We start from the raw sequence: 13,588 nt of genomic DNA, 5'->3' as shown, positions 1-13,588 counted from the left end.
TCTCCTGGAGGTGGCTGAACACCTGCTTGCCCATGGGAAGCAGTGAATTAATTCCCTGTTTTATTTTGCTTGTGTGTGTGGCTTTTGCTTTTCCTATTAAACTGTTTTGATCCCAACCCACGAGTTTCCCCGCTTTTCCGCTTCCAATTCTCTCTGCATCTCGCTGGTGGGGCAGTGAGTGAGCTGTTGGCTGTGGTTGAACTGGAATGGGTGAGCCGGGAGGTGCTCCAGACCCTCTGGCGCTGACACTTGCTCTGCCGCCACCTCTCCTCGGGGACCCCAGTCCACCCAAACTGGGCTTATGTTTGGCTGCTCGCTATGCCCACAGTCACAGGCAGCGCCGCGGCCGCCCTGGTGCTTCGAGGGGGCCCTCCCGTGTCCCGCCGCCAGGCGGCGCTGCCGCCTCCGCGGAACGCGAGGCGCCGCCGCCGTGTTCCCGGGGGGCCGCGTTGCCGGGCGGAGCGCTGAGCGCGGCGCACCGCGTCCCGGCAGCAGCGCCATGGCGCCCGGCGGAAAGGTAGGGCAGGGGAGGGTAGGGCAGGGGAACGGGGGGCCGCCGGGGCTGGAACACCATCTCTCACTCCGGTGACTCCTCCCCGGCCGCCCTCCGAGCTGCCAGTGCAAAGCTGAGTAGCTCCAAGGGAATGCAGTATTCCGGCAGCAGTAATTGCCATTGCTCTTGCTAAAATAACTACAACTGGTTTTGCCCTGTTGAAAATGCGGTTTGTGTGCCTGTTATGTTTAAGGAACCCTGTTGGTGAAAGCTGCGTTAAGGTGTCTTCTGATATAGGGCAGTTTAGTATCTGTTAAACACAGGTTTTGTCTGTGCTGCTGTAGCCATCTCTCTCTTATAATAACTCTTTATTATAACTTCTTCGGCACGGAGAGATCAGAGGTAAAGGCAGGTTTGTTCCATGTCCGCCCTTATTAGAGCTTGAGCGAAGCAGGTAGGTTTAGCTCAGGTGTGACAGTGTTGTCCTACAGACACACATGCTGAGCATCTTAAAAGTGATCACCTGAACGTGGCATTACCGGGTGCTCAGACATAAGAAGCACAGAGGTTATAACAGATGCAGAGATGTACAGAGGAGGATTACCAAAAGAGAGGCCGGCCCTCTTCCTTCCTCTTCCTCTTTCCCCTTGATAGAAGGAGGATTCCACGTACCCGAATGGGCACCGAGCTGGGAGATGGCTGCCTCCCAGAAGAGCATGTCAGCACTTGCCACTTGATCGTCTTTTTTCTTAAGCGAAACAGCAGCTCTTCACTCCTGCGCTGTTTTTGGTTTCTTTGCTGTCTTCTTGCCAGCTGTGAATGGAATTTTACCTGTTTTGGATAACAGGATTGATTCAGCTGCCAGCCATTGTGTGTCCTGAGGCAGGACAGCAACAAAAAAAGGCTCTGCAGCTGCTGATAGAGTAATTCCCCAGGCTGGCAGGTAAGCAGCAACAAGGCTCTTGTGAGAGTGAAGTGCAGCCTCATTTACTGCCTCTATTCCACTCTGAGCTTCTGCACACCTAGCTGACTCCAGAGGCATTCATTCCTGGCTCCCAGACAGGCCATTGGTGAAGGCAAAGTGAAGTGCCAAGACTGAGTATAACCTCCTGGACAACTCAGGCTCCTCAGCCTTCTTTCTCTCTTTCTCTTCTCCTTCCTATTCTCAAAGGAGCAGGGAGTTAAACTAGTGTTTGTTAAGCTGACAGGGGAGGTGCACAATGTGTTGTGTTCTTTTGGTCGATGCTTGAAAAGGTACTTGTGATTGCTTGCAAGGCAATATGCAAAAGAGCTTAGACCAACACCTTTTTTTTATGTTCATCCTTTTTGCTTTGCAAAAGCAGACTGTGCATCTTGTGTCACTTGACAGTCTTATGATTTGTTGCCCACGTCCTTTTGGTAGCTTTGCTTCTTATGGAATTGGATATATTTTGTATTTTAAAAGAAGGTAACTGGTTACAATCTAAGTAATACCTAACTTTCCTGTGTTCTGCCAAACAATAATTTTTTGCAAGCAGTGTAATTTAAGCCACTGGCAGCCCACCAAGATTTTATTGTATATTTAGGGAACGTTGGTTTAATCAGTGACAATAAATTTGAGCTGACCTTGGTGGTGCTGGACATAATTTTGCTGAATTCCTCTTGTAACTACATTCAGATGGATGATAAAATTATTCAGATTAATCAAGGTAAGTGGAGTCTCTGGAAGAACTTTAGAGGAACTTTCCAAGACTTGAACAAGAGAAGTGACAAGAGGCAATTTTACTGTATTCGTATCCTGGTGCATAAATCAATTTAGGGGAAGACTTGGGCAGTGTTATGTGTAAATCAGTTAAAGTGATGATCAGAAATACAAAAGCATAGGCTAGCTTGGGGGATTTAAACCCCTAAATTGAAATTGGAATTCATCCTTGCAATTTTCAACTAAAATATCTTTGTTTAATTTCCTAGTGTAGAAGAGCCCTTAGATCCCTAATACATTTGTGGGGTTTTACAGAAATTGCCCCCTGGACAGTTGGTGTAAAGAAAGATTTTTTTTGTATTTTCCACTGAAATGTCTGGAACAGGTACAGGATTAAATAATTTTCTGTTCAATGCAGTTATACCAGTTCTGTCTTCCACCATTGTGTCATATTAACAGTTACTATAAAAGAAACCAGCAGTGATACAGTTTTGATTTTCAGGTTTTGTATGTACCCTTTTAACCTTTTAAGTAATTATGCTTATATTGGCCCTTTTTCATTCTTATTCAGTATTGTCTTTCCTTTCCAGGTGGCAACAGTGCTGTGCCTGGATGTGGGCTTTACAATGAGCAATTCTTCCCCTGGTGAAGAGTCCTCACTTGAACAAGCCAAGAAGATCATGACAAAGTTTGTGCAACGGCAGGTATGTGTGACTTCATATGTGTAAAAAAAAAAGCTGTTAAAAAGGGAGAAGAGGGAATAGCATCTATGAAATATTTTCCTCACTTACTAATAGTTGAAATAAATGAGAAATGAGTAAGAATTAGTCTGTTTTTTATGCAGGAGTAACAGTGCTCTTTGTTTCAGCTGTATTTTTTTTTGCGTGAGATTGGATTGGTCATTCTTTTTCTTCAGGGCAGTGGAAACTTTTAGGGAAAACAAGTACTATTCTCTTTCTCTAAAATGTTCCCACATTCCTAATACGTACCACCCTGAAGACTCATTTTGTGTACTAAGTCAGCCAATTTTACTTGTTTTTCCTAGGTCTCCTCATGTCAATCTGTTAGTTGAATTATGTCTCGTTTAGTGAACTCCCTGTAAGATGATGTTTTGAGAGGCTAGCACTGAAAGTAAGGAAAAGTAAATCCATTGTATTTGACATTAGTTCAGGTTGCTGAAATCTACCTAACATAGCTGTGTATGAATCTACCTGTGTTTTTTACCTGTGTTTTATTTTCTGTGTCTCCAGGTTTTTGCTGAGAGTAAAGATGAGGTTGCTGTAGTTTTGTTTGGCACTCATGGTACTAGGAATGGTCTTGCCAGTGGGGACCAGTACCAAAACATTACTGTACATAGGTCACTAATGCTGCCAGATTTTGATCTACTGGAAGACATTCAAGATGTGATTAAACCAGGCTCTGAACAAGCAGACTGTATCCTTTTGCTGTAGAACACTTCTTGAACAGATTCAGCTATGCAGGAGACAGGAGGCCAGTGTTGTGAAATGGGCTCAGATTTGCCTCTCAAGTTTTAACTGCTATCAAAGTTAAGCTAATTTGTGGTTGTAAGTTTGTCCAAAAGGAGATTAGCTGCATTTTGACATTCTTTTAGGCTAACAAATGGAGTCTTGGCCTTTGGGAGTAATTGCTTTTATGAAGTGTTCTGCTAATTAAGGAGAACAAAGATAATATAATTTTAGGCCTCAAATAAGCCATATGTTTTTAAAAATAGCATTGCAGAATTTGGTTTATGCTTTTTAATAAAAAATATTATTTATGCAATGTATCAGCAGAAGTACCAGAAACCAGACTGTCGTGGTTTAAGCCCAGCTGGCAGCTCAGCCCCACACAGACACTCACTCTCTCCCCACCAGCGGGATGGGAGGAGAATTGGAAGGGTGAAAGCTGGAAAACCCATGGGTTGAGATCAAAACAGGTTAATAGGTAAAATAAAAGCCACACATGCAAGCAGAGTAAAACAAGGAATTCATTCACTGCTTCTCATGAGCAGGAAGGTGTTCAGCCATCTCCAGGAAAGCAGGGCTCCATCAGACCTTAGACCTAGGAAGACAAACACCAGAACTCTGAATGTCCTCCCTTCCTCCTTCTTTCTCCCAGCTTTATGTGCTGAGCATGGTACCATGTGGTGTGGGCTATCCCTTTGGTCAGTTGGGGTCAGCTGTCCTGGCTGTGTCTCCTCCCACTTCTTGTATCCCCCCCAGTCCTCCTCCCTTGCAGTGTGGTACAAGAACCAGAAAAGGCCTTTGCTCTGTGCAAACACTGCTCAGCAGTAACTAAATTATCATCTCTGTTTCCAGCACAAATCCAAAACACAGCCCTATACCAATTACTGTGAAGAAAATTAACTATACCCAAGACAAAGCAGAATAGAGATTTATCAGGTTGATTAACGTGTAAAGTACTTCTAACATTGCCAAAATCACTTCCTGGTTTGAATGTTGTTGATGTTTGAATGTATTCTGTTGTTAGTTGCACGAAGGTGATCTGTATAGTGTTCCTTTGTGTGTTTCAGGAACATACAGTTCAGTTTCCTGTGTTGTCTTCCCTTTTTCTGGCCATAAAATGATTGCTGTGAGCTCCACTCAGGTAGTCAGAGCTGTTTCAGAGAAGTGTGCAGCCAGTCAGCTGGCTCACATGTTCCCAGTTGTGATGAGGAAGAAACTGTCAAGAGTTTATCAGACACAGGTGGTTTGAAGGAAAACTTGTAGGAGAAATTGGTATCATATATTTGTTGGTGGATTCAAAGGAACATTCTAAAGATTATATTGTTCCTTCATTGGACTTGAGCCTCTCATTGACAGTTGAAGGATTGGGATCTGAAGCAGACTTTTGACTGTTTCATCAGGTAAATGGGGCAGAAATAAGATCACAAAACAGACAAGTTATGCAGGAACCTCTTGCACAGTAGTCACTTTAGAAGTATTTATCTCAAAAGAGTGTTCCTTAACTAAAATGCACATATGTCAGTGTTTGGGGGGGAGTGAAAACATTACATTGTTTCAAAGAAAAAACACTTGTGACATGGTTCATGTTTTAAATGACATTTTTCTTAAATTTGCTTAGTTCTGGATGCAATTATTGTGTGTATGGACTTGCTTCAGAAGGAAACAATGTGAGTATGTAACTCAAAGCCTTTTACAGAATTCTGACTTTGCACTTTGAAGCTGATTTGATCTGATGGTCAGTATTATATTTCCAGTATGTGTAAATATGGAAAATGCTTTTTTAAAAGAACCAAACGTTAAAAATAAACAGCACACTAAAGGGGTCTGTCTCTGAAGAGTCCTCATGAGACATCTGGCTTCTCTAGACAATCTGAGAGCTTTCTGAGGCGGCTGGTAACTTTGTAGTACAGTCATGAGCCTATTAATACCATTATAGAAGGCACAAAGGCTTCACTTTCTGTCACATTCAAAAAGCATTAATTCACATGTTAAAATGCTTAGGAAAGGGCTATCAAATTTATATTGCATATGCTACAAATTAAACAAGAAAGGTGACTTTGTTCAGCCTAGCAATTTAAAGCCTGTTGGAGGTAAGGTTTAAGTTTGTAAATATACAGACTATGGGAAATGAACTTGTAGGACGAAATACTTCAAGGTGAGAAAAAATATTGAGACAAGTGTTACAAAGTTGTCCGTGAATGTATTTAGGCTGGAAATGTGTTTCTAGCACTCAGTGAACTAATGGTCCAGGGAAAGGAAGGTAACTGTACTTCCTTTCAAAGCAAAGCTTGAACATGTTGCTAAAAAGGTTGTATGATCTAATTGTGAGTGTAGAAGGTGAGACTTAGTGATGCAATTTGTATTTTTGTGAATAAGGTCTGATCAGTGTGGAAAGCTGTATCAATTTAATGGTTAAAACTGAGTTGTGACTTAAAATCACTGTACTTATGGCAGTACAACCTTAAATATCTATGGAACAACTGGTTTTGTTGTTTTGTAGGAAGTTGCCTGTATATGCTAAAACCTTTGATGTGGAGTTTGCCTTCAGCTGAGAAAATACTGTAGGATAAAAATTCAAGAAAATCACCCTTATGCAACAACTCTGTCATTTTAACTGAATTTTGTTCTGTCACTGGCAGACCTTCCTGATGTGTATTGGTACTACTTCTTAGTGTATTAAGTGGTCTTGAAAGTCCCTGTTATCTGTTGAATCTACTGAAGTAGAGTACTGAAATGGAATCCCCACTAGCAGGAGTAATTTAAAATACATTTTCACAAGAACATACTTACAGCTGCAAAGGAAATATCCAGTATAACCAATAAAAAACCTAACATATTTTGTTAGCATTTTATCTACATTAGTGAAAATTGGCAGAATTCCACTCATTTAGATGTAGTTAGTGATTTATACACTCACAGGGCTAGAGTCCTCAATTTTAGGGGGTAGGAGGAAGTAGGGGGAATCATATAAAGATAAAAATCCTATCATAAGTATGGTAACCTATGATAGAATAGCTACTACCAAGTAGGTTTATTTGTTTGGATTTTTTTCTTTTACAAATTAATTACTTTGGTAAAGCATCAATTTTGTAAGGAAATATTTAGCAAAAGGCCTTATAGATAATATTTTCAATATATGTATTTTTTCTTGTACTTTAAGAGGAAAGAAATATGAGAAGAGACACATTGAACTATTTACAGACCTTAATAGTCCTGTCAGTGAGGATCAGCTGGAAATTATCATAGCTAACTTGAAGAAAACAGGAATTTCACTTCAGTTCTTGTAAGTATGAAAGTGACTTATACACAATGCCATTTCTTTAAAGGGAAACTGTTATACTTTCTTAATAATGATCTTGAAAGAGCTGGTGATCTGTTGGTGTATGGTTTCTGTAGAGGTGTACCAGTAAGTAATATGATTATTATAAGTACTTCTATCAATGATACATGCCATGAAATCCAGTTATGGACCAAGTCCTCTTGATTCAGTGATGTGCAAATAAATGTTAAGATGATGGCTTCTTCTCCACTTACGGTTATAGCTTAGAGCCCCAGTCTAAAATGGGAGACAGAAGATCTGTATAAGCAGAGAAAGGGGAAACAATGAGCCAGAAATAGCCTCAGAAACAGTGGGTTTATCACAGCAACAGCCTAGATCCTTTTAGGTAAGGAAGTTACTGGGAAAAATTAATGAGGTAGTGTTGCAGATATTTATAGCCTGATTCTGATGTCAGTAGAAGAGCAAGTCTGAAGAGAAGGGGTTTATTCACAACAATGGGCTTGGAAAATGAAAACGATATCTTACATGTTATAGCAGGAGTCCCTGGTATGGGCATTGATCTGAAGATTCAATGCTGGTGCTGAGATCTGTATTAGCTGTTGCATGTGATGGTAACATAGGCCTTCTGGAGAAATTTGTTTAAAAGCAAAACTCTGTGTGAATGTTAATGTTTGCTGTTTATAACAAATAATGTCACAGGAGAAAGTTGAAGCCGTAGTTTTACTTACGACCATTTTAGTATTTACTTTTACCTAGATCCAGCATTCTGTAAGGAAAAATGTTTGAACTTAGTGAATTCATTGAAGCCATTTGCCAACCCATCTGCAAGATAACAGAGAGATTAGGTAGAAAAACATGACTGAAAATCATGGACTGATCCTCCACAAAAAATCTTTTTTTACCTGTGCTTAGGGGAGGCTGACAGTAAAAATGTCAGGTTCTGTCTACACAGCAAAAGCAGATGTGCCTGTAATGTGCCTTGACATGACCCTGCTGCTCATTTGAGCCGTTTTTGGCACTGGAGGCAGTGGAGGTGCAACACCATGAATCCTCCAGCCAGTCAGAGTACATCTTTTGGAGACTTGGTATTTAGCTCCTGCTCCCTTGTTTCCATACCTGTTTGCTGTGCAGGCTAGCACAGATGCTGATACCACAAGTTAATGTCCCAGTTTTTTTCTGTGAAATTTCTGATACATCTTTACATTTTCTTTGTAACATAGCAAAGAAAAGAACCCCTTGGCTAAGAGAAGCTGAAGGGAAATGTTGCTGTTACAGCACTGGCTGCAGATTTACACACTATCTCCCAGCCACACGAGCAAAGGATGATTTAAAAAATACATATACAAATGTAAAATACTCGAGGTACTAGTTTAAAAATAATTTCTTGCTGAACCTTGTCGTTTTATTATGGCCTATGCTTCCATCTCTTATGCCCTGTTTATAGATTAGGTTGTAACTTCTGGCATATAGTTGTTTTTCCTCCCTGTTATCAGGTGCCAAGCGCACACTGAGCACTGTGCAGGGTTAGGTATTATGCACTTCTCATCACAGTAGTCTCTAGGCATTGTATAGTGAAAGTAGCCTTTTTTGTATCAGAGGTTTGAAACTTTTTGCTGTTATAATGGCTTTAAAATACAGTTTCTCTATTTATCAGTGGGTGCTGCTTCCTAAAAAGGTACCTAACACTTTGCTGAAGCTTGATCTTTAATTTTGCTTTATGTGACATTGTTGTTTGTATTGTTAACTCTGCTTATTATGTTTCTTGATGGATAAGTTTTGTGAGGACTAATGAGGTGGAAGTATGGTAAAGATCTGTAGGCTGCTTTTTTGAAAACATAATACAGTGGTAAAGTTATTTTACTTTGTGGAAATGTGCTAAAAGGCATCATGTGGTTCATTTAAAATTGAATCAGATAAAAGACTTGAAAAATCTGCAGGCATTATGAGGGCCACAGAGTAGAGGATCTTACACATCTTTCTTTTCTGTGTTTATTATACCTAGTTAACTCCTGTATTTTGAAGAGCAGCAAAATCATTTTATCTATAACCCCTGGCTAAATTTTTAAGTCTGATTCATGAAGTGCAGAAAAATGTGTCATCTTCAGTCAGAAATTCACCAAGTGTTGTAAGCTATTAAAATCTCAAAGAGTAACATTTATTCCAGAAATACCCAATAGCCTCACTGCAGAGAACTGCAGTCCCAGTTGCTGGCATTTGGAGCCAATACAGAATCAGAGGCCTGGAATGGCCTTTAACAAGTCATCTAGAGCAATCCTCTACTTCAGACCGGGTCAGCTGTATGCATGTCATCGCTGACCAGTGTTTGTCTAATCTTCCGGTAAAGATTTGCCGTGAGAGTGGAGACTCTTTTCTCTCCTCAGGCAGTTGATTTTAGAGATTATGGTTTGAAATACCTTTATGAGGTTTCTGAATATCTGACCTGACTCCATGATGTGATTGCAGTGCAGGCTGAATATGAAGAACTCATTGTTTCCTTCTTCTCTGCAACAGCCTTTTATATGTAAGGCTGTCTTGCCATCTGATTCACTTCTCTGTGGGCTTTATTTTGTTGACTCTTTTTTCATGGGTCTTGGTTTCTAATCAGCATTAACTTTACTATGTAATCCATTCCTGTATGTGGATGCCTTTATTGATGCATGATGCCCAGAAACGGTGCATTGCTCTGGTCAAGATGTTACCAATGCCAACTAGACCCAAAATACTACTTCATTTGTTTTCCAAGCCATGTGGCTCTTTATACATCTGACTGCAGCTAAATAGAACTATTGATCCTGATAAAAATTTTGTTTTGATTGGTTATTTTAATAAAGAAAAAAATCAAACTAACTGCTTCTGCTTGTGTTCTTAGTCTGCCATTTCAAGTGGTTATTGATGACGGAAGTGGAGATAAAATTGCCAGTGTACATTCTCATATGCACAGAAACTCAGTTCCAATAAAGAGTTTAACTGAACAACAGAAACAGGGTATTGATGTGGTGAGGAAACTCATGCATACTTTGGATGAAGAAGGAGGGCTGGAAGAAATTTATACTTTCAGGTAAACTTGGCTAATCCTGTTTATTGTACTATAAATTTACTTTCTGGTTTCTTCTCTGAAAGATGAAATTAGTTAAGTAATCAATCCCTTGACTTACTGTTTCACTGAAGTCAGTGAATTTTATAACTTATTGTACACTTAGTCCCTTTCATACAGCTTCTTCAGCTGTAGGATAAGTAGAAGAGCTTACAGATTTCAGAGGAAAATGAATTTTCTGTATCTATATTTAAAGAAAAAAATGGTTTTCTTCCATCTTTATTTTTGGAAGATTTTGGAGGTAATGTTTATATATATGGCATTTCAAAAGCATGTTATGGAAAGAGATGAAATTTATGACATAGTACAGCTAGAACATTTGCATTTCATGGTTGCCTGTGTTCCTTGGTCTCAGACTTCTTTTAGCTCACTGGTTTGATAAACTCCCACAAATGTTTTGAGTAATGTTTGTTGAATCGTGCTCTCTAACCACAGTCTGCTGTGCCACTGTGACAAACAATATACTTTTTCAGCAGCAAGAATTAAAAGACGTTTTTTCACTTCTTGTTTCCCCAATGAAAGAATAAAAATTTGTGTGTTTCTGAAAAAAATATAGCTAATGATATATCCAAGACTTTTCCACATAGGTGTTGTCTCAACTGGGCAACAGGAAAAATGCATCTACATCCCTTATTGAAGTCTGATGTTACTGACTTAGTTTCTTTTCTGCAGTTATGAAGTGTAGTCTTTTAGACCACAGGAAGCTCAGCAGACCATAGCTGTAATGTGATTATCCAATGTAATTTTTACATGAGGGTGGTACCTGTAGGTTTGCATGCTGTTATTCATCATTTAATTTGTGGGGTTTCCTTTCCTCACCCAACTCAGCTGATGGGCTTTGTACCTCAGCAACCAGTTAAACTGCTACTTGGGCATTACTGTGCATTAGTGAAGAAATATGTATCACTGTGTATGTGTTCCATACTAGTCAAGAGAACAGTCTGAGTCTCTAGAAAAAAGCAGGCTTTGTCATTGCATCAAAAGACTGCACAGAAAATTGGTATCTTTCCTGGACCATTTCTCCTTTAGGATAATCCATATGCATGAAGCTACCATGTGGCTTGGCCTCTTCTTTATACTTTTTTTTATCCCAGGCTGTTGCTGCTGTTTAAGCTGTTTTTGTGCCATACTTCCAGGGGAAATCCAAAATCTCTGGATAAACAGGCATTTGGCTAATAGATTAAAGCTTTAGTTGAAAAAGTTGTTTAAGAATATGTGAGGTTTTAGATGCAATTAAGTTGCTTATCAAGCTTTAAGAAACCAGCTTTGCAAATCTGTCATGATAATTGACCAACTCAGATACACTCTTCGTTTTCCAAGAGTTATTATTCCTGCTGGTAAAAATATTTCAGCACTTGTAAAAATAAATTAGCCATGCCAGGAAAGTAAGTGAGGAAATTTTGTTGTGATTTTTTAAAGTTGTGATATTCTGGACAGGAATATTCCCTGCCTCTGGGGAAAGGGAATGGAGAGCAGAGGACAAGGAACATGTTCTTAAAATACAAGTCAAAATGTACATTTACTAGGGTTTGATTTTTATGAGCAATCTTTGATAACAGGCAGCATTTTTCTTCTATAAGAAATTAAAGGATAGAGTTAATGAATTGAACTTAAGTGACATTTTTAGGCATTTGGCACTTACATATTTGATTTTCACATTCATCCTGGAATCTATGTGTTGCGGTACTTTTAATGATGTAGTAACAGATTCTTTTTAAAAATCCTATATTGGCGTCTTTATTGCTAGAAAAAAAAATCCTCCCTTTCTTCCTTTCCCTAAGGAAAAAAAAATAAAAGAAGAAATTCAGTGTTTATCTCATTATAAAAGTCCCAGTGCATTTTCCCCTTTCATTGTGCTTCTGGTAGAATTTAAAAAAAACCCTGCTCATCCTCAGAAACCTGAAAAGTAGAATGAATTTTGTACTGGCGTTTTTAGCAGTTGATCTTGATTTCTGCCAGACAAGTACTTTAATCAAGAGAGAGGTAGATTTCGGGTTTTATCATAATGTGAAAAAGATGAGGTCAGCATTGTACTGTGCTTCATGCAATAAAAAAATTTGAGAGCTTTCTCTGTGTTGGAATTTTACAGCAAAATAGCCAATATAGTTTGTATGAGCTGAAAGCTGTTCTGAGGTGTCAACCTATTTGAATTCACAATGATATATTATAAATTACTGTAAATTTTTAATTCTTGGACTCCATTGCTTAAAGCTATGCAATTAAGTTAACACTTTTTAGTATAAAGTCATTACAGTTCTTTTTTTTGTGTGTTTTTTGAACTTGTATGTCTGCTGATTGGGCTAGAAATAATCAAAGTAACTTCTTTCATTCTGAGAAAATACCATTATAATAATGAGTTCATTAGTACTGTATTAAAAAAAGTGTCAAAAGTTAAGTTCTACGGAAACAAAATCCTGTTACTTGAATCTGAATTCTTCACCTTCACCATAGAAAACATTTTACCACTTAGAGACCCTTTTCTAATTTGTGTTCTTCAGTTTTAGCTACATGTCCTAATTGGGTGAGCACAGATAAATGTAAGAGGCTTAGTAAGCAATTGTGTAGTTTCACCACGAGACCTAACACGGCGTCTTTGAGCCTTAATGTCACACCACCCACCGTAAAGGCTCAACATGGGTATAATCTACTGTACCACCTCTTTTTTCATTCTCTTTTGTGACAAAGTTTAATGATACAGTTTATTTTCTAATGCTTAATGCAGTCTAAGCTGAAACAGTTGGACTTACGCATTTCCTTAAAGAGAATGTATTGTCTGTAACATTTTATTACAATTCACCAGAGTTCATTTGTTTTCCTGATTCCTTCCTTTAGAGAGAGTCTGGAACGTCTTTCAATGTTTAAGAAAATTGAAAGAAGGCCTATGCCTTGGCCTTGCCAGCTCACTATTGGTTCTAATCTGTCCATAAGGATTGTGGCCTACAAAGCAGTAAGTTCATAAAATCATATATTTTAATGTAATTTGGCAGCAAGTTAGGTGCAGCTGCATCTTTTTTTCCTTAAAGTTAAGAAAATAAAAGGTAAAACAACAACCAGATAATTAGGGTAGAGATTTCTATGTGCTCAGAAGCCAGTACATCTAAAACTGTGGTTCCCACAGCAACTTTAACTTCACCATACTGTATACATGTTAAATAACTAAAATTTACAATGTACAGAAATAGAAGTAATTGCTATCTATGCTGTGACACTTAATGGTATTGAAGTCAATGAACCTGATTAAGCATGCTGTGATTGTTGAAGCTTTACATTCAGCATCACTGATATGTCTGCAGCTCCAGTGAGACATATATATCTCTTAAGGCCCAGGCACGAGAGGAATTTTGCACGTGGGTACGTAAAATGGTGGCTTAAAATGTTTTACCAGCCATTGTTTCAAATTCTATCTCTTGTTATTTCAGACTTGGAAAAAAAAAGGTGTATTTTTTTAGTTTGTTTTTCTTGTACTGTTTGCTGGAGCTTGGGCCCAGTCTGTTTCCTTTACATTTTATGTGGATTCTTCACACAGTGCTAGGAAGAAGTAAGTGTAATTAAACACGTAAAACGTGTAAATGTC

At 38.9% G+C, this 13,588-nt stretch overlaps 1 protein-coding gene across 5 annotated transcripts in view; it reads left to right on the top strand.

Moving 5' to 3' along the window:
- The first annotated feature begins 435 nt into the window (after positions 1 to 435).
- The window catches only part of XRCC5 (X-ray repair cross complementing 5), a 59,386-nt gene continuing 46,233 nt past the window's right edge, over positions 436 to 13,588 (top strand). For 2 of the 5 annotated variants that reach the window (XR_003526630.1, XM_027637247.1), the window contains exons 1-7: positions 2,063 to 2,181; positions 2,765 to 2,878; positions 3,425 to 3,608; positions 5,259 to 5,307; positions 6,801 to 6,923; positions 9,790 to 9,978; positions 12,847 to 12,961. Coding sequence is in view for 4 of the 5 variants with exons in the window: in XM_027637247.1 (XP_027493048.1) it covers positions 2,155 to 2,181; positions 2,765 to 2,878; positions 3,425 to 3,608; positions 5,259 to 5,307; positions 6,801 to 6,923; positions 9,790 to 9,978; positions 12,847 to 12,961 (801 nt within the window). In the remaining variant the exon portion in view is untranslated. Of the gene's footprint in view, positions 518 to 1,340; positions 1,437 to 2,061; positions 2,182 to 2,764; positions 2,879 to 3,424; positions 3,609 to 5,258; positions 5,308 to 6,800; positions 6,924 to 9,789; positions 9,979 to 12,846; positions 12,962 to 13,588 lie in introns of those variants that run through there. The other 3 variants (XM_027637249.1, XM_027637248.1, XM_027637250.1) reach the window with 3 other exon arrangements.

This window comes from Corapipo altera, unplaced genomic scaffold (genome assembly GCF_003945725.1).
Source record: "Corapipo altera isolate COAL_440 unplaced genomic scaffold, ASM394572v1 45, whole genome shotgun sequence".
NCBI classification, from domain to species: domain Eukaryota; kingdom Metazoa; phylum Chordata; class Aves; order Passeriformes; family Pipridae; genus Corapipo; species Corapipo altera.
The sequence above is the reverse complement of the archived record's forward strand: the minus strand, read 5'-3'. Positions and strand labels throughout refer to the sequence as shown.